Source organism: Stegostoma tigrinum, chromosome 8, assembly GCF_030684315.1.
Source record: "Stegostoma tigrinum isolate sSteTig4 chromosome 8, sSteTig4.hap1, whole genome shotgun sequence".
In the NCBI taxonomy this organism is placed as follows: domain Eukaryota; kingdom Metazoa; phylum Chordata; class Chondrichthyes; order Orectolobiformes; family Stegostomatidae; genus Stegostoma; species Stegostoma tigrinum.
The window spans coordinates 33,404,126-33,429,678 of NC_081361.1; the positions used below are offsets into that span (position 1 = coordinate 33,404,126).

Below are 25,553 nucleotides of genomic sequence, written 5' to 3' on the forward strand. Positions count from 1 at the left end.
GGTGCAGTATACCACATTGGCAGATGTGCAGGTGAACCTCTGCTTAATGTATGTTATGGAATGTAGGTTTGCATTATGTAGTTTCTCGAGATCTTGGGAACAGCAGTTGCCAAACCACATTGAAGCGTCCAGGTTTGACACTTTCCACGGTGCATGTATAACATTTGGTAGGAGTCCTTACGGACATGCCGAATTTCCTTAGCCTCCTGAGGAAGTAGGGACATTGTTGTGCTTTCTTGACCGTCACATCGACTTGGGTGAACCAGAACAGATTGTTGACAATCATCGCTCCCAGAAACTTGACACTCTTAACCATCTCCACCTCAGCACCATTCATGTGTCTATTTAGCATCTATTTCAGGGTAGCATGCAATCAGTTAGATCAGAGGTCATTGGCTCTGGGCAAATGAGAAAGACCAGAAGAACAAATCAAAAGGATGAAGGGCAAGCTGGATAGGTAAGTGAGATGGAGAAAAGAATACAACACACGAAACAAAGAAAACACTCTAGCAACGATGCCAGGGACAGACAAAATAGCCAACCAAACAAAACATACACGAAGAAACGGGAAAGTTAAAAACAGTGGAGAAGAAAAACATTCAAAAAACTGAATGAGAACTTGGCTTTTTGTCTTTTCTTAAACTGTGGTAATGTGAGGTCATAATGTGTTCAGTTGTTCTTACATTCAACCTTCTGATCACTTGTGTACAACTTTAGAGTCAGCTATAGAATAAAATCAAATCACCTTTGGGTGTAGGTTTTTCTTTGCCTCTGAATCTGGACAGATTCAATGAGGTTTAAGCACTTTATGCATTTGTTGTTAGAAGGTTGAAGGAGGAAACGGGGCGTATTTTCTTTGCCTTATCACTTCTAGGGCTGTTAACAGTTGAAAATGATGAAGGAATTTCTCCTCATCCATCAACAGTTACTTTTGGAACCAGGTCCCAGTGGAAGATACACATTCCTCAAACTCATTTTGATACTCACTCTCCCATTATGCCTCTCTTTCAAAGCAGTTTCACGTATAAAGGATCAGCCATTCTTTTATGAAGAATTCTAAACTCTCAACTCTTAACATTTTCACAGCTGAATGTATCCAGCCAGCTTTTAAAATACTAATTTCTGGTTTTTTTTTAAAATATGTAATAAATGATAATTATAGAGGCTTCAGCCCAAAAAAAAGAGACAAAACTTCATTCAAATAAATATTTAAATCTCAATCATTGTTGTAGTTTGCATCATCAACAAACATTTTGCTCATTGCATTTCACAAACATGACACATTAGTGAATCTGACATCAGCAGACTTTTTTTCTGGAATTAAGCACTCACATTACCTTCATATGATTGAGCCTTCACATATCAGGTCAAAATAAGTTCAGTAAGTGGATTTTATTGATCCCTGGGTGGATAATGCACCAGAAATTGCTGCCAAAATAATGGTGAGGTTAATAGTGCTTCACAGCAAGTTCAGAAGAGGGACTGGTGTGCAATTAATTTTGTGAAAATAGCATTGTGCAGTCTAGTGTGGCATCAAAATGTAATAAATAGCATGAAATATATAGGAGATACAAACTAAACTTACCATATGGTTTGCATTTTCAATCCAGTACTCTCTTAACCCTGTGACTTGTATCAATAATTACAAGTCAACTTTTCTGTTAAATAAGAGTTTTTAAAACTAAGGTATATATAGATTCACATTCTTTTAGGTTTTAATGGTTGAAAATGTTTTCAAAAAATATCATTTTTGCTGTATTTTTGTTTGAGTATTTTTGATCCAATCTGCTTTTCCCTCTCTTTATTCCCCTTTCTGTACTTTGATTCGATATTGAATTCAACACTTTAATTTACATTTCATCCTAAGTCATTGTGCTGTTAATTTCACAGTCCTACAACCTCTTTAATTAAAGAGCTCCACAGTGGTTTGCTTGGATCACTCAAGCTTCAGATTTCCTGCAAAGGGTGTGCACCATTTCCCTGTCCCACTTCCAATAATTGTGGCAACAAATGTCGTCAAGATCAGAGAGACCACGGCAAGTCTGACTAAGTGTGTGCTATTCGTTGGCCTGGTGCAGTAAAGTTTGGGCAATTGCTTGGCTAATGGGTACTCCCTGATTAATGATCCAAGAATCAGTGTTGAATGAGATTGTGATTCTTCGGGGTAAAAACGTGAATTGTGAAAGCTGGATCTTTGGAAATCGCCCTGAAGGTGATCTTGAAGTGATTGGTTTTTCTCTGTATTAACGAGGCAGCAACTTCCGGGTAACGTAACCTGAATGTCACTTAATCTGAATGGTAAGGCAAGGCAGTATTTCATGCAAAGTTGTTTCTGGATAAAACACATTTTCAATCAAAACAAAACAGCAGTTGACCGGAAAGGATTGTTTCAAACCTCCTTGTATTTGGAATACTGACCTGCACTTAACAATGAATAATTCAATCCAGCTACAAGCGTAAAAAGCACTTAGCATTCAGTACCAAATCAGGATTACTATCTGCTGACATATTTCAGTAAATAAAGATGTTTCATTTCTGTCTGTTGGATTGTGTTTCTTCTGTGTTAAGTGTATGCAAACATAACATGTCAAGTTTAAAATTAATTCCCTTTGCTTGTAAAGGAGTTACAAATCACATTGCAATGCAAAATTGGATATTACATTGTATCATGTCTACGTTGTCTGAAGCAAGATCCAACAGATCTCCAATAAGTGACCTTCTAGTCTATTTTCAGTGATGCTAAGGAGGCAGTTTTCCTATTCCTCTTCAAATTGTACATTAGACCTTTCATATTCATTTGACTAATGCTCCAGTTTCACATCTGATCGAAACCATTGTACATCCAACAATGTAGTAGAGATTTTTCACGTGCAATTTTGCACTCAAGTTCTGGCATTGGATTTAAACCCACAACTTTCTCAGCCCAAGGCAACGAGTGGGCTAAACTAACCCCTAGGACGTGAATGCCATTCGTTTAATCTCAGTGGCGATAATATCGATGACAAGTTGTGGGAAATAGGAAATTTTGGGAATACACTACAAAAATTGCAGATGCATTCCCAGTAGGTCCCAGTTCATAATTTAGAGAAGTCTGTTTGCTTTCTTGTTTAAATATTGTTGGAACAAGTATATTTTCTAACTGATAGTATTCCTGTTTGCCTAATTATGGAAAGATTCAGAATGTAAGAATAAAATAAATAACAACAATGCAGAGAAAAGTGCTGGCGATTCCATTGGCAGTCATTGTATTAAAGATTTTCCTAGTCATCTGCTGGAGCAAGCCATGTGCTAATAAACATTTGACTTCTATAGCTATGTGTCACAGTATCTGGACGGGGAAAAAGGCTGTATTGAGCAAATAAATTCATTTACCCTACAAAACATACTTTAGAGGCTTGTAAGCAAGAAATGACTTTCTTTTCAGTTCCAACTAAATTATTAACTCAATAATTAAGCAGTTTGCCCCAGAAGTATTTAACAATGGCATACTTGGCTGAAAAATTCCAGATCCATAAACATTACACTTGCTATGAATTTCACAATTAGAATGTTGGAACTTAGGTAAAGTTAAACAGTATGATAACAGTCTTATTCAAAAAGACATTATAATGTCATAGGATATTTGTCTTGTTCAATACTGCTATTTGGAAGGCACGCGAATCCAACATTTTTTGATGGTTATGGTTTATGGTTTGATGATCTCTGTCTCAGGTTTGCTGCAATGCTCCAGCAAAGCAAAGCTCAAGCTGGAAGAACAGCACATCATTTTCTGCTGAGGGACCCTACAGCCTTCTGGAATCAATCAGTTTAGGGCTTGAGCCTTACCCTAACCTCCATAAACCAGGCCTTGTTATCACGTAATCTGCTATGACACCCAACCCATTGTTGACACTAACAGTCCCCATTACTAGCTTATTCGCGCTCCTACTCCTTTATCTGTCCAACTGTTCTTCTGTCTCTTTGGGCTCTATTCCTACCTTTCATTTGCTCCTTATACCTCTCCTCCCTACCCTATTTTCTGTGTATAAACCGACATTTTCCAAGTTATCATCAGTTCTGAGGAAGGGTCACTTAACCTGAAACTTGAACTCTGCTTTCTGTCTACAGATGTTGCCAGACCTGCTGAGCTTTTCCAGTAATTTCTGCAATTGGTTCTGATTTACTACATCCACAGTTGTTTTGGTTATTTTTGATAGTTAAACTGATGCTAAAGATGTTACAATGAAAGCAGTGCAACAAATTTTAAAGCTTGCTGCATATGAAATTCTTTGTGGACACAACTGTTCAATTAAACTAAACCAAGACATACCAAGTACATTGTAACTGCACAGAGGAGCCAAAAAATCAACTGCATTAATATCTGTGGCAATACGCAAAACCCAAATAAGGTGTGCCAAAGTGCCTCTTTAGTATTTAGCTTTGCAACTATTTTGATTTATGCTTCTGTGAGTCACTCTGGGAGAATGTTGCCAGTGGTGTATAGATGCAAGCTGCTGTTTTAATGGAGATTTCCATAGTTGTGGAATGTATAATAAAATGCGTCTCTTGCTGGTATTCTTCATATCCAATAAACCACAACAGCTATTTCTCAAATTGATGTCTACATTTATTCAGACATACCATTTGTCTAATGCGTGTGATTTGAAAGTGGGTTGAACATTTAAGTCAGTGATAATGGGAACTGCAGCTGCTGGAGAATCCAAGATAATAAAATGTGAGGCTGGATGAACACAGCAGGTCCAGCAGCATCTCGGGAGCACAAAAGCTCCTGAGATGTTGCTGGACCTGCTGTGTTCATCCAGCCTCACATTTTATTATCTTGAACATTTAAGTCCTTCCTTCTTAAAGTAACAAACTGTTTTGTTTTACAGGCCTTCCCAACTGGAGGCACTGCAGTGGCGTGAATCTCTGGAGAAGCTTCTGATGAACAACTGTAAGAGACCTTATTCTTAATTTGTTTTTGAACAACCTCAAAAAATTTAGTTCAATTTATGCTTCTTTCAGAACATAGATTTGTTGGCATTGTATAATAACAACATCTTGCCTTCACTTAGCACTTTCATGACAGTGAGACAACCCAGCAGCAGAATTACATACCACCACAATCTGTAACTCACGGTCTGGTATATCTTTCATTCCACCATGACCCTCAAGGCAATGACCAAACCTGGTTCATTGAGAAGGGCAGAAGACTATGTCAGAAGCAACACCAGATGTATCTGAATATAAGATGCTAACCTGGCAAAGCTACAGCTCTGAATTGCATGCGTGTTAAAGGGGAAGCCACACTCTGTAGACAGAGCTATATGATCCCACATCAAACAGACTAGATCAAAGCTTTGCAGTGCCAGCACATCCAGTTATGAAAGATGGCAGACGATTATACAACCCACAGGAGGAGGAGGAGGAGGCTCCGTGGATATGCCCATCTCGAATGATTGCAGAACCCAGCCTGATCAGTGCAAAAGACAAGGCTACCATGTTTAGCCTGAAGTTTCCATTGGATGATCCATCTTGACTTGCTACTAAAGTCTCCATCAAAGCAGAATCCACTCTTCAGCTGATTTAATTCACTCTATATGATATCCAAGAAGTGACTGTAGACACTGGTACAGAGAGGCTATGAGCCCTGATATTACTGGATTGCAGTGCCAATGAGCTGTGCTCCAGAACTAGGCAAGCCCCTAATCAAGAGATAGTAGGAACTGCCGATACTGGAGTCTGCGATAACAAGCCTTGTTATCTCAGACTCCAGCATTGGCATCCAGCTCTACACCTTGTTATCTCTAATCCCCTAATCAAGCTGTTCCAACACAGCTACAACAGTGACATCTACTCAGAGTGGAAAATTGCCCAGCTATGTCCTGTCCTGTTTGCAAATAGTCGGACAAATTCAATTTGAATAATTACTGTACCACCAATCTATTGTCAATCATCAACAATTTGGCTCAGTAATTGGTCAGGTGAATCAGAGGGCTTACTAAAGCTCATCAATGCACAGGTTTGAATGGCCCAAATATGAGCACAAGAGTTGAAATCCCAAGGTGAGATGAGAGTGACTAACATCGAGGCAACAATTGACCAAGTGAGTAGTCAAGGAAGCCCTAGTTAAATTCAAGTTAATAGGAACTGTGTGGAGAAACTTTCCATTGGTTGGAGTCATATCTTACACAAAGAACAATGCTTGCCACCACTGGAGGTTTTAATCCCAGGCCACAACAATATGAGCCCATTAAGCTAGTGTCTTGGCCAAACTATCTTTAGCTGCTCCATCAATGACCTTGCTTCCATCTTAAAATCAGAAACGCCTGTTGATAATTATATATTGTTTAGCACCACTGGCAATTTCTCATATCATGAAGCAGTTTAATGTCCACATGCAATAAGACCTGGATTATTCAGTCAATCAACAAAAATCCCTGCAGTGTGGAAACAGGCCCTTCAGCCCAACAAGAGTATAACTGAACCTCAGAACATCCCACCCAGACTTATCATCCTATAACCCACCTCAACTACACATCCCTGAACACTACAGGCAATTTACCATGTCCAGTCTGCACATCTTTGGACTGTGGGAGGAAACTGTAGCACCCAAAGGAAACCCATGCAGACATGGGGAGAACATGGCTACAAGAGCAATTCGGAGGCTGGGAATTTTGCTGAACCTAACTCAACTCCTGAGCCCTCCAAAATTCTTTCTGCCATTTAAAAGGCACAAATCAGGCATGTGAATCTTCTATATTTAGAAGTACAATTTCAACAGTTGGGGGTGATAATAAATTGGGGAGACACAATTCATATCTTGGAAATCATTTTCATCAGTTAGTAAAGTAATAATATTCTTGTGGGATGAGAATGAAAATAATAAATGTATTTCAATATAGACAAGTGTGATGGCGCATTTTGATGGAAGATTAAGGAGATCACATTCCTATTGTAAAATAAGTTTCCAAATGGGATGAAGGAGCAAATGGACCTTGAGGTACAGATTCACAATTCATTAAAATTATTAGCCCCCTAAAAATGCAAAGGACTCTGGTTCATGTCTATAAGCTTAGAATTGAAATGCTACAGGAAATATATAAAGAACCTTGTTAGATCACAAGGCATACTGTATGCCATACATTTCTTCATGTTAGAGGCGTTGCAGAAGAAGTAAGAATGATTTACATAATTTGAACCACAACTGAGGATCTACAACTCTCAGGAAAGATTGAGCAGGCTAATTTCTCTAGAAAACAGAAGACTGGGAGGTGACTTGATGGAGCTCATTATAATTATTTGGCGAGTTGATAGATATGGGAAAGATGTTTCCACTTGTGAACTGTGTAAAAACAGGGAGCACAAATATAAAATTATCACCGATAAGAAGTACACTGCTCAAAAAGTAGTTAGAATGTGGAACTTCCTATCACTGTTAACATGATAGCATAAATATGTTTGAGAAGCTAGGCAAGTACATAATAGAGTAAGGAATAGAACAATATACTGATCGGGGTACATAAGTAAGATGCCACTGAGCTGAATGGTCTGTTTCTATGCTGTAAATTCTATGTAATTGTACATAACTTTTAGAAAAGCTTAACAAGTAGCACTTGATATTCTTGGCAGTGAAAAAAAAATCACAGGGCCCTTCTGCTATTTATAATAGTGGCTTGAGTGCAGAAGCCACTGTTACTTTTCCACTAGTTGATGACAGCCTGAAGTGCAATTAGGTCAGAAAAGGTAAGTTTTGAGAAGTGCATGCAGATCTTCCTTGAGCCAAGCTCACCCTGGCCAATTGCCAGGCCCTTCCCATATAGGAAGACCATTCCTATGGTTCTCTTCAGCAGCATCCTGTCACTGTCATTGAATTCCCACCTGCCAAGCAGGAGCTCCTTCCCATTGCTTTCATTGAAGCATAGTGGTAGGCATATTAAAGAGCTCAGAGGGATATGCTATTCCTTCAGCTACTGCAGTCAAAGCATTAAACTTTACAAAAACTGCCTGCCAGCCCAGTTTATAGAATACGTCCTCCTAATTTTACATTGGTAACATTCTGATAATCAAAAGAACACTGAAAACTGATCACTCACATATCAAAACATTGACAATTGTTGAAGTGCTGTTTTGTGATGCATCTTATAAAAATTTTAGAAAGCAAAGGACTATTTGTCCAAATTTCTTTATTTGACATATGCTAGTCGAATATGTCTTGTTAACTGAAGTTGGCACTTTCTGGAATTATATTGCAATTTTAACCAGTGGTTAGGCTGTATCTGACTTGCAGAGTTGAATCCAAATGCTGTTCACTTCAGGGGATGTTGACTGGTCATCTCTTGTGTTAATTGCCTTTTACTGACATCTGGACAGCTCCTTTTGCCTCAGTGGTCCGTATCAAAAAAGTTACCAAACTTTCTCATATATGGTTTCAAACATGTATGGCCAAGAATGTCAAGCACCGTAGCCAGATTTAATCGACAGTAGAACGAAAGTGTTTGTGATTAAATCATGAAATTTTCTCGTTTAATCTATTCCAGCTGATGGCTGTGGTGAACATGATAAACTTAGATATTTTCCACTGGTTTGTTTCCAGATGGGCAGGCTGCCTTCAAAGCTTTTCTCCAGTCAGAACATAGTGAGGAGAACATTGAGTTCTGGATGGCTTGTGAGGACTACAAAGCAACCAAATCACCCATTCAGCTGGCCTCCAAGGCAAAGAAGATCTTTGAGGATTTCATTGAAACAGAGGCTCCAAAAGAGGTTGGTCAATGCACAGAGGAGAAGGTGCAAATGTAACCTAGGTTAGACATGGAAATATAGCACACTTTCTAACTGAACATAGGGAGTCCATTGTTATTTTCCATTTCACAATCATCCCTGACTTTCATTTCATTAAGAAAGTAATTTTAGTGAAGAATACTATTTAATAAAATTACTACAGGAATCAGAATGTAATAGCTTTGCGCTTCAGACTTGAAATCCGAGTGCTCATGTCATTTTTCCATGCACTGCAATGATTGATCTAGTTCATTATAAAACTGTCAAAAAATAATTCAGTTAGTTTTGACATGAAAGTCAGTAGCAGAGACTAGACATGATTAAAGTACTGTCTGCATCCATAGTACTCCAAGACAAAAAAAAATTGTAGCTGACAGAATCTAAGTTTTATTTGTCTTGGGAAACAATAGGGCCTTTCAGCAAGAGGTAATGTTATAATTATATCATAACCCAGAGGACATCAGTCAGTGGTGATCAGATATCATGTACATCTTAACTCCTACAATGTATTGGGTCTCTACATTGATGGAGTTATGGAACACAGTAGTTATGTAAGGAAGACAACAAGGACTGCAGATGCTGGAAACCAGTGTCTGTAGGTGTGAGCTGAAAAAGCACAGCATGTCAGACAGCATCAGGGGAGCAGGAAAGTCAATGTTTTGGGCGAAAACCTTTAATCAAATCCTGACAAAGGGTTTCAGCCTGAAACATTGACTTTCCTGGTTCCCAATGCTGTCTAATCTGCTGTGCTTTTCCATTCTCACACCTATAGGCTATGTAGGGGAGATTTGCTGTCGTACTGTAAGTTTACAAGGTCAATTATTGTGATGATCTCTATTGTGAGTTCTGCTCACAAAATAATTACCTACTTACTTTTTCATAACATTATTACTTCATACTATAAAGTATAACTAGACAAAATATAATCCTTATTCTAGTTCAGAATAGCATTTTCAAACATCCATAAGTTTTTTTTTATCATGAAAGAAATAATCCTCATGATAATGGGGTGTGTATGAAGTACTTTGCTTTTCTAGGCTTCTTAGTAGAACAATGTCTTCAGAAATATCCTGACTGTAACATCACATGAAACATTCAATATTTAACCGTATTGAATTTCCAAATGTACTTGATTTTAAAGTAAGTGTTTATAAAGTAATGGTCCTGAATGTTAAACTTACATGATGCAAGTAAACATTTGGAGCAGGAGTAGGCCATTCAACTCCTTGAGCCTGCTCCACAACTCTTTAAAAACTCTTAAAACTCTGACCAATCTGATTATGTTACATACAATCTTTGGATGAAGACAGGAATTCTATTCGTCTTTTCAGGAGTAGATGTATTCTGAAAGCTCCGGAAAGTCCTTAGTAAATAATTGTGCCTGATGAGTAATGTAAGCTGTATTTATTGATATTATTTAGCAAACCATCTGTAAATTAGCCATGTACCTTTTCTATTTAGCCTCACTCACTCGTGGTCTGTGCTGTACCACTGATTTTTAGTCAGCTCCTAGAGACTCTATGGACGAAGGAGGAATAGTTGGAGTAAACTTTCACAAATAATTTTTGTAGCGTGTACCATATACTGGCAGAGGTGACAGATATCATCAGGTGCCATCAGTGTCAAACAAAATAATACCACAACAAGAAAATCTAACTTTAACCCCAAGTTTCTCAATGGGTACTGCTGTTCCAAAAATGATGCTTTACAATGCAACAAGTGCACACCTTGAGTTTTTGCTTCCTGCAGGTCAATGTGGATCACTACACCAAGGAGATCACCATGAAGAGCCTTGTTGAACCTTCACCTTCAACCTTTGAACTGGCTCAGAAGAGAGTGCTGAATTTGATGGAGAAGGATTCATTCAGCAGGTTTCTGAAATCCGAACTCTATCTGGAGCTGATAAAGTAACAATGTAGCTGGGCTGTGCAAAGGGAGGGTGGAATAAGACCATTAATATCTCCACATAGTCGCTAACTGAATATTCTCTCACTGCTGTTAGCTAAAAAAAAATCCAAGTGTTACTTCTTTAAACCTTTGGGCACCATACTGACATCATTTAAATCTAACACTTGTCTTTGCATAGCCCGGAAATAAACAGGTGCCATTTATGGAAAAGTGTACCTTTAATGTTGTGCTTGTCTTTTATGTGTGCTTTTTTCTTCCTTATTTTTCCAAAGATTATATCCAATGATGAGTAACCACGTGGCTTCAAATAAATTTTTGGGCAATTCAAATCATTCCTTTAGAATTGCTGGCACCATCAGGACACAAATTGGGGGAGAAAAACGTCTTTCAATAAATAGATAGAAAGTAAAAAATTCCTAGTCCTTCCACTGAGCGAGCACCTTTCATCATTCCTATATCTCTGTACAGTTCAGAGAACAAATGTTAAGAAAGGTTTTTAATTGGTGTTATCAAAGTTTGTATATTTACTAGTGAAGCCCACTACAAATATACCACTTATCACTAAGGATATGCTTTTAATCTACAGTAAATATTCTGAGAGTTTACTTTACCCTACAGAAGCAGCGCCAATGTGCAGAGTATACAATGCACATACCAGCAGATGCAGCCTATACATTTACATAGCTTTACATAGATATGAGTCTTTATAAACCATTTATTCTGGCAGTTTATATCGCTCATACAGATCATCATCATCTTTACTGTGGTGAGGTGTGGCTATTCGATCTAATTTGTGGACTGCATTGTACACAATGAAGACTGGCATAAGTTCAGACAATCATTCATCTGGTTACACCAAAGCATTTAGGTATAAGAAACAAATCTCCCTTTTTCACTTGAAAAGTAACTTTCAATAACCAGCACATTGTTCAATCAGGATATGCACATTAATTCCTCAATGATCAACGATATTTCAGTGGCAACACAACATTGTATCACAGATACTTCACTGGTAGAGGCAGGCTGAGCATGGGACTTCACGGTATTGGATATTTAACCATATCAAATCAGATAGATTTAGTTCAAACAGAAGATGAACCTTGAGACAAATGTTGGACAATACATCCAAATGGTGACTATTATAGTCAATTAACTCAACATAATCACAATCCCTTAATGAACACTCTACATTCAAATCAGGTAACTTAATAAACCAGAGAGTGCCTGAATTCATGGTTTTTCCATTGCCGTAAAAGATCCAAACAATTTATTCTGAGATATATCCAACTGTAATCTTGACTAACAAGTCCAAATAAACATATGCAATAGGCCCATAACATGTTGTGCCAAACTTTCCAAATATGATTTAAAGTTATACAAGAGTATTATTTCTGTCATGTACTGGTGTAAGCAGACAATAAACATGAAATAGAATAGCCTCAACAACATCACTGAGAGATTTGTGGCACTTATTCTTTTCTCACACTTATCTATCTGGAAATATTGGTATTTCTCCTTTTATGACAGGCATCTGCTAGCGATGCTAAGATTAAACCAACTCTGTCTTGGAATGGTTGGAATGTGGTGGATGACTTGAAGAAAAACAAAAGAGGATGGAGGTGAAACAGCTGTAGAAAGTAGTCTTTAACAACTTGATGTGTATTGTACTTTGTCTGGAAAAAGTGGAGCGTTTTAAGGAAGGAAATGCCAGAAGGAAGTCAAACAATCTGATATAAATGCTGCTTAGCCCACATGGCAGCACTTATCAGGAACTGTCTGAATGAACAATTTCAATTTGTGCTTCAATCATTTGTCTAAGTCAATTGAATTTAAGAGGGATTGTGCTCCCGTGATAAGGAGTATTGTGGTTAGATTAACCTTAATATAGAACTATACAATTTCTGAATAATGACTTACATTTTGTTTGTAAGTTAACAAAGGCTTAAACACTGTACTAATGAGGTTCTATACTGTCTTCATGTAATCCTGATAATGAGAACATATGGTATAGTGTCACAGAAAAGATAAACCATAAACACAAGCTTGAAACATAGATGAAAATCCTAGAAAAATTGCTTGCTCTAACAATAGAAATGGAATGATTTGTCTGAATTGTATTCCTTTGCCCATCTGATGAACTATGTCAACAAAATTAGTCAAAACATTTGAAGTAAATGCTTAAAAACTGGTTCCTGTACTGCCAATTCTATAGCCAGTGCAAGCTCATTATTAAATATATTCCATGTAATGCATGTGTGTTAATATTTGAGAGCGCATAGTCTTATCATAAAGGACAATTTTATACCAAGAGTCTCAGTAAATGCTTCATGGCTTCTATTGTTATGGTAAGAAATCAGTGAGAAACCTAGGTGAGGGCTAAAGCCCATAGTGCAGGACACTACTAAGGTTGAACAGAGTGGATCTGATAAAGAAACAGAGACAGTGATACCAAGTTAAGGGTTTGCCATTAATACAAAATACCATCATTCCTGCCTGAGCTAAACAACTCCATTTCTGAATAAACTGTATTAATAACACCCTCACTTGGTCATAATGTGACAGCCAGCCAGCTTTAATCCCTCCATTTTTCTTGCTATGGCGAAATAAGAATAAATTGATTCAATACGGATGCTACAATGTCACAACTGCTAATTATTCAGATTGATTATTGAGCTTGACACTTAATGGTGAGGATCCATTTATGCTGGGCTGGATCAGGCAGAATTAAAACCAGAAAGTTATGCCTTTCAAAATTAGTGCTTTACATTTTAACATTTTAATTATTTCTGAAGGCAAAACGGTACAACACTCATATCTGGGAGTTGTGGTACCATATGGTAAAATCAGGTTGTGATAAAAATGCCATTTTAATTTAACATCTAAATGAAGCAGATACTGAAATTCAAAGTGTTATTCATTATTGAAAGTGAATGTTTTTATTATTATTCTGCTTAGTGCGTAATATATATTCTTTCCAATGGTTTGAACTCTTCATGATCTGACAGTTGCTGTCGATTATATAATGCCATGACCGGTTGCTCAAGGGGAGGAGGTTCGAGTATTGTCCAAATGTGATTAACACCAAACTGATATTACTATCGATGATTCATCTCCTGATAATAGCTTTCTTCCCAAAAAAATGGAGGAATCTTCAATCTGAGTAACCAACCAAACTAAAATAACATCAAAATCTTCATTTGTGGACAACCAATATTTTTTTACTCATAAAATGCTGAAAAATGCAGCCCTCTATTGTATATGTATGATTAAAGGCATTATATAATCTTAGCAATGACTATAACTATTAAATGGTGATTATATTCACAGCAACTGCAATTGATACAAACAATGCTTTATTCCAACCTTAATCCAACTCAGAAACAATCATTCAATCACCAACTATCAACACTGACATGTTGATTTTATAAAGTGTGCCATTGGGAGTGAAACATTTGAAGTATATAGGTGTTGCGTTTTTCCCTCTTCTGTTATCACAACATTAATGTACTAGTAAAGCTAAAAATTGACTGCAGTGGCCTTTTCGTGCATACTGTCTTATCTTGGAAGAGTTAGGAACCGAAAGAAGTAAACATGTATCGCTATACCAAAGTTCGCCTATTTCTTTTCTGCATAACTTGATGGACTTTCTTATAAACAGCTCCAGATGGGTTCAAACAGTCACTAAATGAATGCATACTCTCATAAATCTGTGGTGACAATCACAATGTGCGGTTTTCTCATTCAACCACAATGTAAATATTTATAACATTCACAGAAGAAGCTCATGGAGAGGCTATAGTTAGAGTGGAAAGTGCACTGTGGTGGATTGCAAGGGGAGCGAATTCAGCCATGTTTCCCACTGCTGATCACAATCCATTGTCCTGCACTGGAAGGTTTATAAGTGGCTGGGCACAGGACACTGTGTTGGTCACAATGAGTGGAGAGTTAACATAATAAGCAAGATTAGTTGAGTAAGACAGCAGATGGCCCAACAAAAACAGTACCCCAACAAAAAATTGAAGAAGGAGGAAAAGTGAAGAATGGTCATGAGCTTCTCGAGGGAACTAAAAATCATGGGCTTAGTTTTGTCTTAGTGCCACTTATTCATAGGTGAGTTTGAAATTATGCTGCTGAATCCAGCAAAGAGATCGATCTATTTTAACCCCCTTCACATAAGCCTTACTGGCTGCTGAGTTCTGAGGAACGGTCACCGGACCCGAAACGTTAACCCCATTGTCTCCTTCACAGGTGCTGCCAGACCTGGTGAGCTTTTCCAGCAACTTTCTTTTGTTCCGTGTTTTCTTCCTGGCTGCCTTCACAACCGTTCAGGTGACAAGCATTTGAGTACTTCATGGAGTCCACAAAGCACCCATCAATTGCTGCAGATTTGAACATGTCAATCTGAACACATGTCACAATTATGAAAGAGGAGGAATATATTTAAGGCAGGGGGGCCCTAAATGTAGCTTGGACTAGGTTTCACAAAGGGAAAAACGATTTAGCTTTGTTAAAACTTTCTTTGAGGCCTATATTGGCACCACCTTTATCTGCTGGGGAAGGCTTAGTGTTTTTCTGGGTGGACCATCGAGTCAAAACTGTATTTAGCTCCGAATGGTGTCACCAGAAATCCAGCACCCATATGGAAAAATAGTCCACTGAGAAGTCAGGTTTCAGTCTCTGCCATCTGCTTTGCAGCTGTGATCAAAATTAGTAACCTGGTAATCTCCTGAACAAAGTAAGTAAACCTGAGGAATTTTAGCTGCTGCTCTATCTGCTTTAGGCAGAGGGTAGGGGGTAAGGTTAAATTTCCCCACTCCCTTCATCATAAAAATATGACTTTGTAGCATTTTCTACATACTTCAAATAATAGGGTATGTTAATTGAGAAATAACCTATTCAGCATTATGTGATGTTTTCAGTTCTGTCAGCGTCTTCAACACACAAATTACCAATCGCACTCACTCTCTGAGGAGTTATCGCTGAAAGATTAAAGTTGGCAATTTGATCCCACTGCCTCCATTAGACCTGGCATACCCAAGTGTTAAATGTGTTTAGAAACAGCCATTATTTTTAGCAATAAGGCTTAAGTAATGGTGTAATCTCTGAGGACAAGATTCACTTTCTTTGTGTTTGAACGGAAAATAAAGAATTAAAGTCACAAAACCGGAAATATGTTTCTTCCAATGTCAAGTGTAACATATAAAGCTTTCTTTTCTAGACCTATTCAGACCAACAATCATCTGTTTCCAGGCATTTCACCCCTTGGGACACAGAACAAACACAGAAATTGAATCCATCATGGATCGGAGGAATTCAGTAAAGAATTAGAGGAATATTGCTAAATGAAAATTATTTACGTAACTGTTTGAAATCTTGCTTTTTGCTTGCAAGCCATTGATTGAAATCTACCTCAATTGGTCTAAAACTGGGCAATACTCGGAGACTGAAGGACAAGAACAAGGGGGAAAGCAGCCAATGATTTTGTGTTTAAGAACCTGTTCACTCAAACGTGCCTTAAAGCTTTTCTAGAATAATTTCAGGCCATTCATCGAGTCAGTGCTGACTTTCCATAAGAACAATTCAGCAAGCAAGTCCTGTTCCCTGCCCTTTCCCAGTCGACCTGCAACTTTTTTCTACTTCAGAAAGTGATTAAGAGTTGCTTTGCAAGCGAGGTTTGAAACTGTCTCCATCACACTCTAGAGCAGTGCATTGCAGATCCCAACCACTTTACTGGGAAAAAGTTGTTTTCTGCCAGTTTCTTTTCAAAGTCTTTCACTATTCTCCTCACTGTTTTCCAAGTTTAGTGTTACCTGCAAATTTTGAAACTGTGCCCAATGTGCCCAAGTCTGGGTTAATTATGTAGATTCAGGAAAGCAATGGCTCTAACACCAATCCCTGGAAAATCCCGCTACTTATCTTCTTCCAGTTCAAAAAAAACACACCATCGCTTCCTGTTTCCTGTTTTTCAGTCAACGTGATTTCAATATTGCCGCTGCCTGTGTTATCCCATGAGCTTTAGCTTTACTGACACATGTCAACTGCCTTTTGAAAGTCCATGGACACTGCATCATCCACATGATCTTCACCAACTTCCTCTATTACCTCATCAATAAAACTCAAATCCTAAGTATATTGTTGGAAAACACATCTCCACCTAGAGGAAGAGGAGAAAAATTCAACAGAGCCATTACTGGAGGGGTTCTGTGCACTCCTAGTAACCAATCAGGCATGGACTAGATACCCAGTAACAATTCACAGCTACACTCCCGGCTCATAGTTTGCAGATGACACCTAAATTGGTGGTGTAATGGACAGCGAAAAAGGTTCCTTCAGAGTATGACAAGGCCTTAATCAGGTGGGCCAATGGTTCAAAGAGTGGCAAATGGAGTTTAATTTAGATAAATGTGAAGTGCTACATTTTGGTAAGGCAAATCTGAGCAGGGCTCATACATTCAATGGTAAAATCCTGGGGAGTATTACCGAACAAAGAGAACTAGAGGTTCAGGTTCATAGTTCCTTGAAAGTGGAGTCGCAGGTGGACAAAATAGTGAAGAAAGTATTTAGTACGCTTACCTTTGTTAGTTAGTTCATTGTTTATAGGAGTTGGGAGGTCATGTTACAGATGAACAGGACATTGGTAAGGCCACTTTTGGAGTAGTGCGTTCAGTGCTGCTACAGGAAAGATGTTGTGAAGCTTGAAAGGGTTCAGAAAAGATTTACAAGGATGTTGCCAGAGTTGGAGGGTTTGAGCTACAGGGAGAGGCTGAACAGGCTGGGGCTATTTTCCCTGGAGCATCTGAAGCTGAGGATTGGTGTTATAGAAGTTTATAAAATCATGAGGGACATGGATAGGATGAATACCCAAGATCTTTTCCCCACGGTAGGGGAGTCCAAAACTAGAGGGCAGAGGTTAATGGTTAGAGGGTACGATTTAAAAGGGATCTATGGGACAATGTTTTCATGCAGAGGGTGGTGCGTGTATGGAATGAACTATCACAGGACGTGGTAGAGGCTGAAAGAATGACAAAATTTAAGAGGCATCGGAATGGGAATATGAATACGAAGTGTTTAAAGGAATATGGGCCAAACACAGGCAAATGGGACTAGACTAATTTATGTTATCTGGTAGCATGGACAAGTTGGACCAAATGGGTCTGTTTCCAAGCTGTACATCTCTGTGACTCTATGAGTGCAAAATAAATATAGTCAGAAATTTTATCAAAGAATGTGTGCCTGGAGAAATACCATCAGCAGAATGAATGTATTCAGCAAGGTGAACGCATTGGACCAAGCTGAATGTAGGATAGCGAGGTGGATAAGCAACAGGATGAATGTTTGGACTAGGGTGATAGCGTGCACCCAAGTGAATGCATACATCAGGGTGCATACGTGCATCACATTGCAAGAGTGTAAGGAGCATAGGGCTCTTGTTGTGCAACAGTATTGCCTCTATCTCTGGATCAGAAAACCCTGGTTCAAGTCCCTCCTGCTCTACAGTTGTGTTGTAACCTGCCTGAACAGGTTGTTTAAAAACCATTTACAGCAAGCTGTGTGCACAGGCAGGTGTATAAAATAAGGGCATGAATTCATTCCTCTTATAATTTTGATTCAGAAGGGACTGCACTTAGTCGAGTAAATACATCCTCAATTAAAGCGTGCTACTGAGGACTTCAGTTAAATTAAAAGATGCAGAGTCATCGAAGTGCGACAAAAGAGTAGGGAGGAACTTGATTTCACCGTAATACTGACATCTACTCAATAATCTAGAAAATTGCCCAGTGATGTCCTATCTGCAATAGTTGATCCAATTGCAGCTATGAATGTTTGCTCTTGGTTATCAGCAAAGCAGTGGAATACGTCATTGGCAATGCTATAAAGCAGCATTTCCACAGCAATGACTGACACTCTGTTTGGGTCCTACCAGAGCTACTCAGTCCATGACCTCATTACAGCCACGGTCGAACCATAGACAAAAGAGCTGAGCTCACAAAATGACATGAGAATTACTGCCTTTGATATTTGTCTGAATAGGGCAACAAGGACCTCTAGCAAAATTTAAATCAATGGAAATCTGGGTGTAAACTATCCACTGATGGAAATCGTAGTTTCATCGTTGACTTCCCTTCTGTTAGACAGTCTAAAGGGGGTGCTTACCACACATAACTCCACTGATGTTGAAGACATCCCTTTCACACACAAATCAACTAAGCCAATAGCCTGTCATAGTCATACTCACAGAATCATACTTTAGTGACGATGACACAAGGAGCACCATTGCCATCCCTGTGTATGTGCTGCCTCACCAGTAGCGTGCACCCAGCAGAAGTGACAAAGTGGTGGTAAACAAACGGGAGGGAGTTGGCAGGTCCTCAGCATTGACTGCAGATCCCTTGAAATTTCATGGCATCAGGTTTAACATGGGCAAGAATTCATTGAGCCGATTACTACCTACCAACCTCCTTGGCTGAAGGATCAGAGCAAACACAGAAAGTAACAAGCATACAGAATATCTGGGCATAGATTAAATATAAGCAACATAAAACTGGGCATCTATTGAGGTGTTTCTGGGATATCATCAGCAAAAGAATGGTATTCAATTGTAGCCTGCAATCTCATGCCATATCCCCTACTCTACCATTACTATCTAGCTAAGTGCCAGAGCTGGTTCGACAACAACTGCCCAAGTGCATGCCAGGAGCAGTTCTAGACATACACAAAAGTTTCAACCTGGTATAGCTACCACACAGGACTACTTGTGCGCCCAACAGCAGAAGCAGCATAGAGTAAACAGAGCTTAATGATCCAACAACCAATGGATCTAAGCTTGGCATTACAGCCACAATTATTTATAACAGATGGTGCACTCTAAAAGGATGAACAGGAGATGGAGGGTCTACAAAGACAGTCATCCTCAATGTTGGGGTACGTCAGCACAAAAGACAAGGCATTTACATCTATTGTCAGCTAGAAGTGCTGAATGGATGATACATGTTGACTCCTCCTGATGTCCCCAACATCACAAATGATGATCTTCAACCAATTCAATTCATTCCGTGCTATGTCAAAAACCATCTATAAACATTGGATATAGCAAAGGCAATGCACGCTGGCAACACTCCATTAATGTTTTGTTTGGTATGTCCTGTGCACAAAAAGAAGGACAAATTCAACCAGGCCAAGTTCCACCCCCATCAGACTACTCTTGATCATCAACCACGCAAAGAAAGGGGTCATTGGCAGTGCTATCAAGTGGCACTTGCAAAGTGATAACCTACAGCATATAAATACAAGAACAACAAGAACAGATCAGAAGTAAGCCATTACCTCCCCAGAGCCTCCCCACGATGTGTGTCAGAATGCAATTATCTCCACCAGCCTGGATTGATTCAGCTCCAACAACACTGAAGAAGTTGAACACCTTCCACATGAAAGCAACTCACTTAAATGCCACCCTATCCACCAACATCAACATTCACTCTCTCCACGCTGAAGCACAGTGATAGTGGTGTGTTTCTTCTGCATAATAAACTGTTACAATTCACCAAGGCCTTTCATCTCATTTTCTGAACTATAACCTCTTCTACGTAGAATCTCACAGGCAGCAGATGTATGGAAATGCTACTCCTCTGGGTCAAAATCCAGGTTAACCCTTTTTAAAAGTTTTGTAAGTATTTCTACACTCCAAGTACTGCAACAGTTCAAAAGGACAGTTCACTACCACCTCCAGAACAATTATGGATGGACAGCAAATACTGGCCTGGCCAGTAATTTTCACATCTCATTTATTGAAAGTAGAAGAAAAGCCTTAAACTATCAACATTTCTCTGTTGTAAATTCATTTCCTACTAGTGGAAAATAAGATAAATAACATTGAGTTACAACAGATTCAAAATACCTTTGAAGAAATAAAAATAAGTAACTAAATTAAGATGAACTGGAAGGAGGAATGATATTGTAATTAAAATTTATTGTCAGAAAGGGGACAAACAGAACACAAGATTGGACATCTTGGAGAAAACCGTTGTTAAAATATGGAACTATTTTAAAACAAAATGCTAAGCTCAACTTGCAAATACTCATCGATAGTGATTACTTTTACAACAGATAACCTTAGAAAGTCATGGACATTTAAAAGAAGGCAGGTACATTTTGAAAGTGTTATAGTGGATTACTTCAACCTGAGAACAAATAAAATGTTTCAACAGGTAAGATTTAACAGAAATGTTCAGCATCCAGGGAAATCCATTGATAACTTCTTTAGTTATTCTTAGAGATAAGCGGACAATGTGACTATGGACTTTTAAAATCAGAATTCATAAAAGATAGAACTGATGGTGGAGTAATGCTGAGCTTCTTCCAGATTTAGTATAGTCAAAGGAAGATTTGACTTTGGAGAAAGTAATTCAAATTATACCCGAAGCAGAAACCGGGAAGACTCACAGACAAATCCTGAGCGGTGAAGGTCAACCTTACCACAGAAGACTAGCAAACAATGTGCAGACTCATGTGACAAGCCAACATAAAGATTGGACAAAATAGCAGACACTAAGGCTCGGAGTCAGTATTATGAAGCAAAAAAAAGTTTTAAAGCCCCCAAGCAGTGACCAGCTTTAGCAAAAAAATGTTATATGTTTAAAACTATACATCACTTCCAGAGGCTATATAAGGACAGGACACAGCTTCAGAGCAGCAAAAGTGCTCAAGGTTACATATGAGCTCAATATAGTAGCGAAATAACCAATGAAATGTAAGGGCATAAGAACTAGGAGCAGGAGTAGGCCATTCGGCACCTCGAGCCTGCCCTGCCATTTACTATGTTCATGGTTGATCTTTTTGAGACTCAGCTCCACTTACCCGCCCGCACACCATAACCCTTAATTCCTTTACTGTTCAAAAGTTTAACTAGCCTTGCCTTAAACACATTCAGCGAGGTAGCTTCAACTGCTTCACTGGGCAGGGAAGTCCACAGATTCACAACCCTTTGGGGGAAGAAGTTCCTCCTGACCTCAGTTCCACATCTGCTTCCCCTTATTTTGAGCCGATGCCCTCTAGTCCTAGTTTCACCTGCTACCGGAAACAACCTCCCTGCCTCCACCTTATCTATTCCCTTCATAATCTTATATATTTCTATAAGATCTCCCCTCATTCTTCTGAATTCCAATGAACATAATCCCAGTCTCCTCAGTCTCTTCTCGTAACCCAACCCTCTCAACTCTGGAATCAACCGAGTGAATTCCCTAGAGAAACTTTGATTCATACAATTTAAAGTTGACAAGACCCGGAAATGTTAATGGACATCCCATTAACTTTACGACCTTGCTTCATGTGCATGTGTAGTTATCCGATCAGATTAAGCACCATGGCTGAATAAACAGAAGTTAGACTACAAAGAGGACCCAACTGTCAAAGGCAAGCTACATGTAACACTACAATACTAAGTGTATGTACAAATCTGCAATCATATGTTCACACTTCTGAGCTTGTATGTATGTCTTAACTTCAGAATCGGTAAGGTGGCTGTAGTGGTGGCAACCAGGTTGACCTCATTGACTACAAGGTCGTTGATTGGGATTGTTAATCTAGGCCAATCAGGAAAGCTCTGAATGTAACCAGGGGATGAGAATCTCCTCAGTCCAGTGGACTGACTCCGAACTGGCTGTTTGCAGCCAGTGTACTGGGCACAAGTAAATAAACAATGACGTGGTGATAGGGAAATAAGGGGAAGCAGATGTGGGACTGAGCCTCTATGCAGTTATTTCAGTAGCAACGATATTTCAATTGATTCGAAGAAAAATGCTTGTTCAGAAACAAACTGTAGTCACCCAATTGGTCCAGGTGAAACCAGTAGGAGATTCCAGTGGGTCCCTTAGACTTATGGCAGAACTGAAAAAGCAGAAGGGATACACTGAAACAAACGTAGAGAATTGCTGGAGAAACTCAGCAGGTCTGGCAGCAGCTTTAGAGAGAGAAGCAGAGTTAACAGTTCAATCTGATATCACCCTTCTTCAAATATGTTCTTGTGGTGAAGCTTGAACCCTTTCGCCAACTCTTTTATTTTCAGATGATAATGGATCTCAGAATCACCCTTGTACACTAATTATATGAGCACAGGATCATGTAGATTTGCATTTGGTTCTGTGAGATGTCATTTATTTTCCTTATGTTGGAATTCAGCTATTTTTCCTTTCCATTTAAACTCTCCAGGATATTTTCCCAGATAAATCTGTTTTTCACTATGTTTCTCTCTGCAGCAAGGACATGAGAAGTTTAAAGGCAAAAACGAGAATTTCAAGTGGGAGATAGGAAGACCATTCAACTCCAGTGAGGGCTGGAATGAGGAGTGAGTGGGTGTTAACGCAGAATGCAAGCAGCAGGGATTCGGCTGAACTGAAGTTTATGAAGTGCAGTAGATGAGAAGTCAGCAAGAAGCCAATTGAAGGAAAGGTTGAAGTTTCCACATTGAGCTGAAGTTTTGGTTCTGCAAATAGAAAAATGCTCTGTATCGAGAGCAACTGGTTAGAAATTCAGCTCGGGGTTTATTCAGATGCTGAAGTTTTGAACAGTCTGGTCAAGCCGAAGACTGTGACTGGAAAGGGGGTAGAATCATTAGCAGGGGTGTTGAGTCTGTTATGGGAAATTATGTCTCATCAAGACTAATATTTGTCAAGCTGTCTGTCAGTAAAGAGCCAAGAAAGAGATCAAGGGAGCTATTGGAGAAATAGAGCTGGAAGCCATCAACATAAATGTGGAAGTTGATCCCAGGTCCATGGATCATTTTTGTCAAGGGAAAGCTTAGGAAGAGGAAGGGTTCAAGGGGAGATAGTTGAAGCCTCCAAAGATAATGGGATCGGTGTAAGAATAAGAACTTTGCAGGAGATGCACCAGCTTTGTTTAATCAGTAAGGTAACCCAACTGAGAGGAGCCCCACTGAACTAAACAACAAGAGAGGTAACGGGTTAAGAATGCTACAGTTAAATGCCAAAGAGGGGCTGATGAGGCCGAAAAGTGACAACATTGCGGGCATAGTCATTAAGCATGTTATTTATGACCTCAATCAGGGCTGTTCCATCCAGTGACAGGGGCAGAAACCTGATGGTGAAGATTAACATGAACTTAGGAGGGATCAATATGAATTTAGGAGAAAAAGTTCCAAATAGTTTGGTTTGGAAAGACAGAAGTTTGCTCAGAGAAATGGGCCAGCAATGTTTTTATTAAGAAGGAAATGTCAAGCTTTCTTAAAATGACTTCCCTACCCTGGGGAAAAGACTTTGGCTATTCACCCTATCCATGCCCCTCATGATTTTAAAACCCTCTATAAGGTCACCTCTAGCCTCCAATGCTCCAAGGAGAAAAGTATCTGTCTATCCACCCCCTTCTTGTAACTCAAATCCTCCGGTCCCAGCAACATCTTTGTAACTTATTTTTCTGTATTCTTTCTAACTAAAACAACCTTCCTGTAGAGTGATCAGAACTGTACACAGTACTTTAAAAATGGCCTCACCAATATGATGTCCCAACTCCTAAATTTCTGAAGAAGGGTCCAGGCCCGAAACGTCAACTTTTCTGCTCCTCTGATGCTGCCTGATCTGCTGTGTTCCTCCAGCTCCACACCTTGTTATCTCATACTCTAGCATCAGCAGTTCCCACTATCTCTGAATCAATTTTAACCCTACTGCGAAGCTTCTTCTAAGGATGCCTACCTTGAAGAAGTTACCCTCCTCCCTTCGGAAAGACCTCAGTGGATCTCTCTCCCACTCCAACCCTCTGGTAATCTATTCGGCCCTGAAACTGCTTGACCACATCCTGAAGCAAACCAGGTACTACAGCCACATTGCCTTTCTCAGTGCCTGCCTAAGGAACTGAATCATCCCAAATGGTTTGCAATCTCCATTCAGGCCAACCCAATTTGGCCCTGGCCATGACAACGGCCACACACCGAACATTCATGTCCTCCAAAAACGTTTTTCTCTGCAGTTCCTCTAGCACACACTCTCAGCAATGCGCTGGCATCTCCTGGCACTATAATCAAGCCTACCCCAGCTCAGACCCTCCCGCGCCCAAACCTGCCAAGGACCTCTCCTGCTTTTCATTCTTCGCAGGATACACAACCGCAACTTATGGTTCTACTCCGCCATATCGGTCATTAAAAACTGTAAGCACACAAAACTCACTGGTACCTGCCACCCAACACAGGCCTCTTCTACCCCCCCAAATCCCCAACAATACCCAGGACCTTCCCCACAATGGGTCTGCCGCCATTGACCACGCTGTCACCATTGCGGCACCCGTGGATGCCACAGATTGCGTCACATCCGCCGATGCCGGTCACAGCACTTCCGTACCGCAAGCCATGCCACCGCTACCACCATCCACACCGCAGATACCACCGCCTCCGTCGCCCAGACCAAGAGTGCTGCCTATATTCAGGATGCCCCTGCCAATGCCAACACCGCTGCCAACATCAAGGACGTTCTGTCTGACGCCGACGCCGCTCCGCCAACCGCCCCTACAGCCACCAGCTCTACATTCAACACCAGTGCCTAGCCCTACTGGGTCTTCACCACCCCCCAGACCTTCCCCTCACTGAGGACGAAAGATCAATCCTCATTGAAGGGCTCACCTTTATCCCCCTCCACCCAAACATCAATGAATACCGCTCATGCCTGGATGTTGAGCAGTTTTTCCACCACCTCTGCCTCCGCGCTTACTTCTTTAACCGTGAGCCTAGCCCTCCTTCTGCTGACCCCTTCTCCCACCTCCAACACACTCCCTCCTCCTGGGCCCCGCCCAAGGCCTCCTACCGTCGCTCGACCTCTGAACCGTCAATCGCCTCAACCTCTCGACCCCTCCCACCCACTCCAACCTCTCCCCCGCAGAACCTGCAG

General features: G+C 39.9%; 1 protein-coding gene across 1 annotated transcript in view; it reads left to right on the top strand.

The window, feature by feature from the left end:
- LOC125456178 (regulator of G-protein signaling 5-like) overlaps nt 1–12,116 on the top strand; it is a 40,868-nt gene extending 28,752 nt beyond the window's left edge. The window contains exons 3-5 of the mRNA XM_048539011.2: nt 4,872–4,933; nt 8,576–8,742; nt 10,510–12,116. Coding sequence (XP_048394968.1) covers nt 4,872–4,933; nt 8,576–8,742; nt 10,510–10,671 — 391 coding nt within the window. The 3' untranslated portion in view covers nt 10,672–12,116. The remainder of the gene's footprint in view (nt 1–4,871; nt 4,934–8,575; nt 8,743–10,509) is intronic.
- Nucleotides 12,117–25,553: the final 13,437 nt, after the last annotated feature.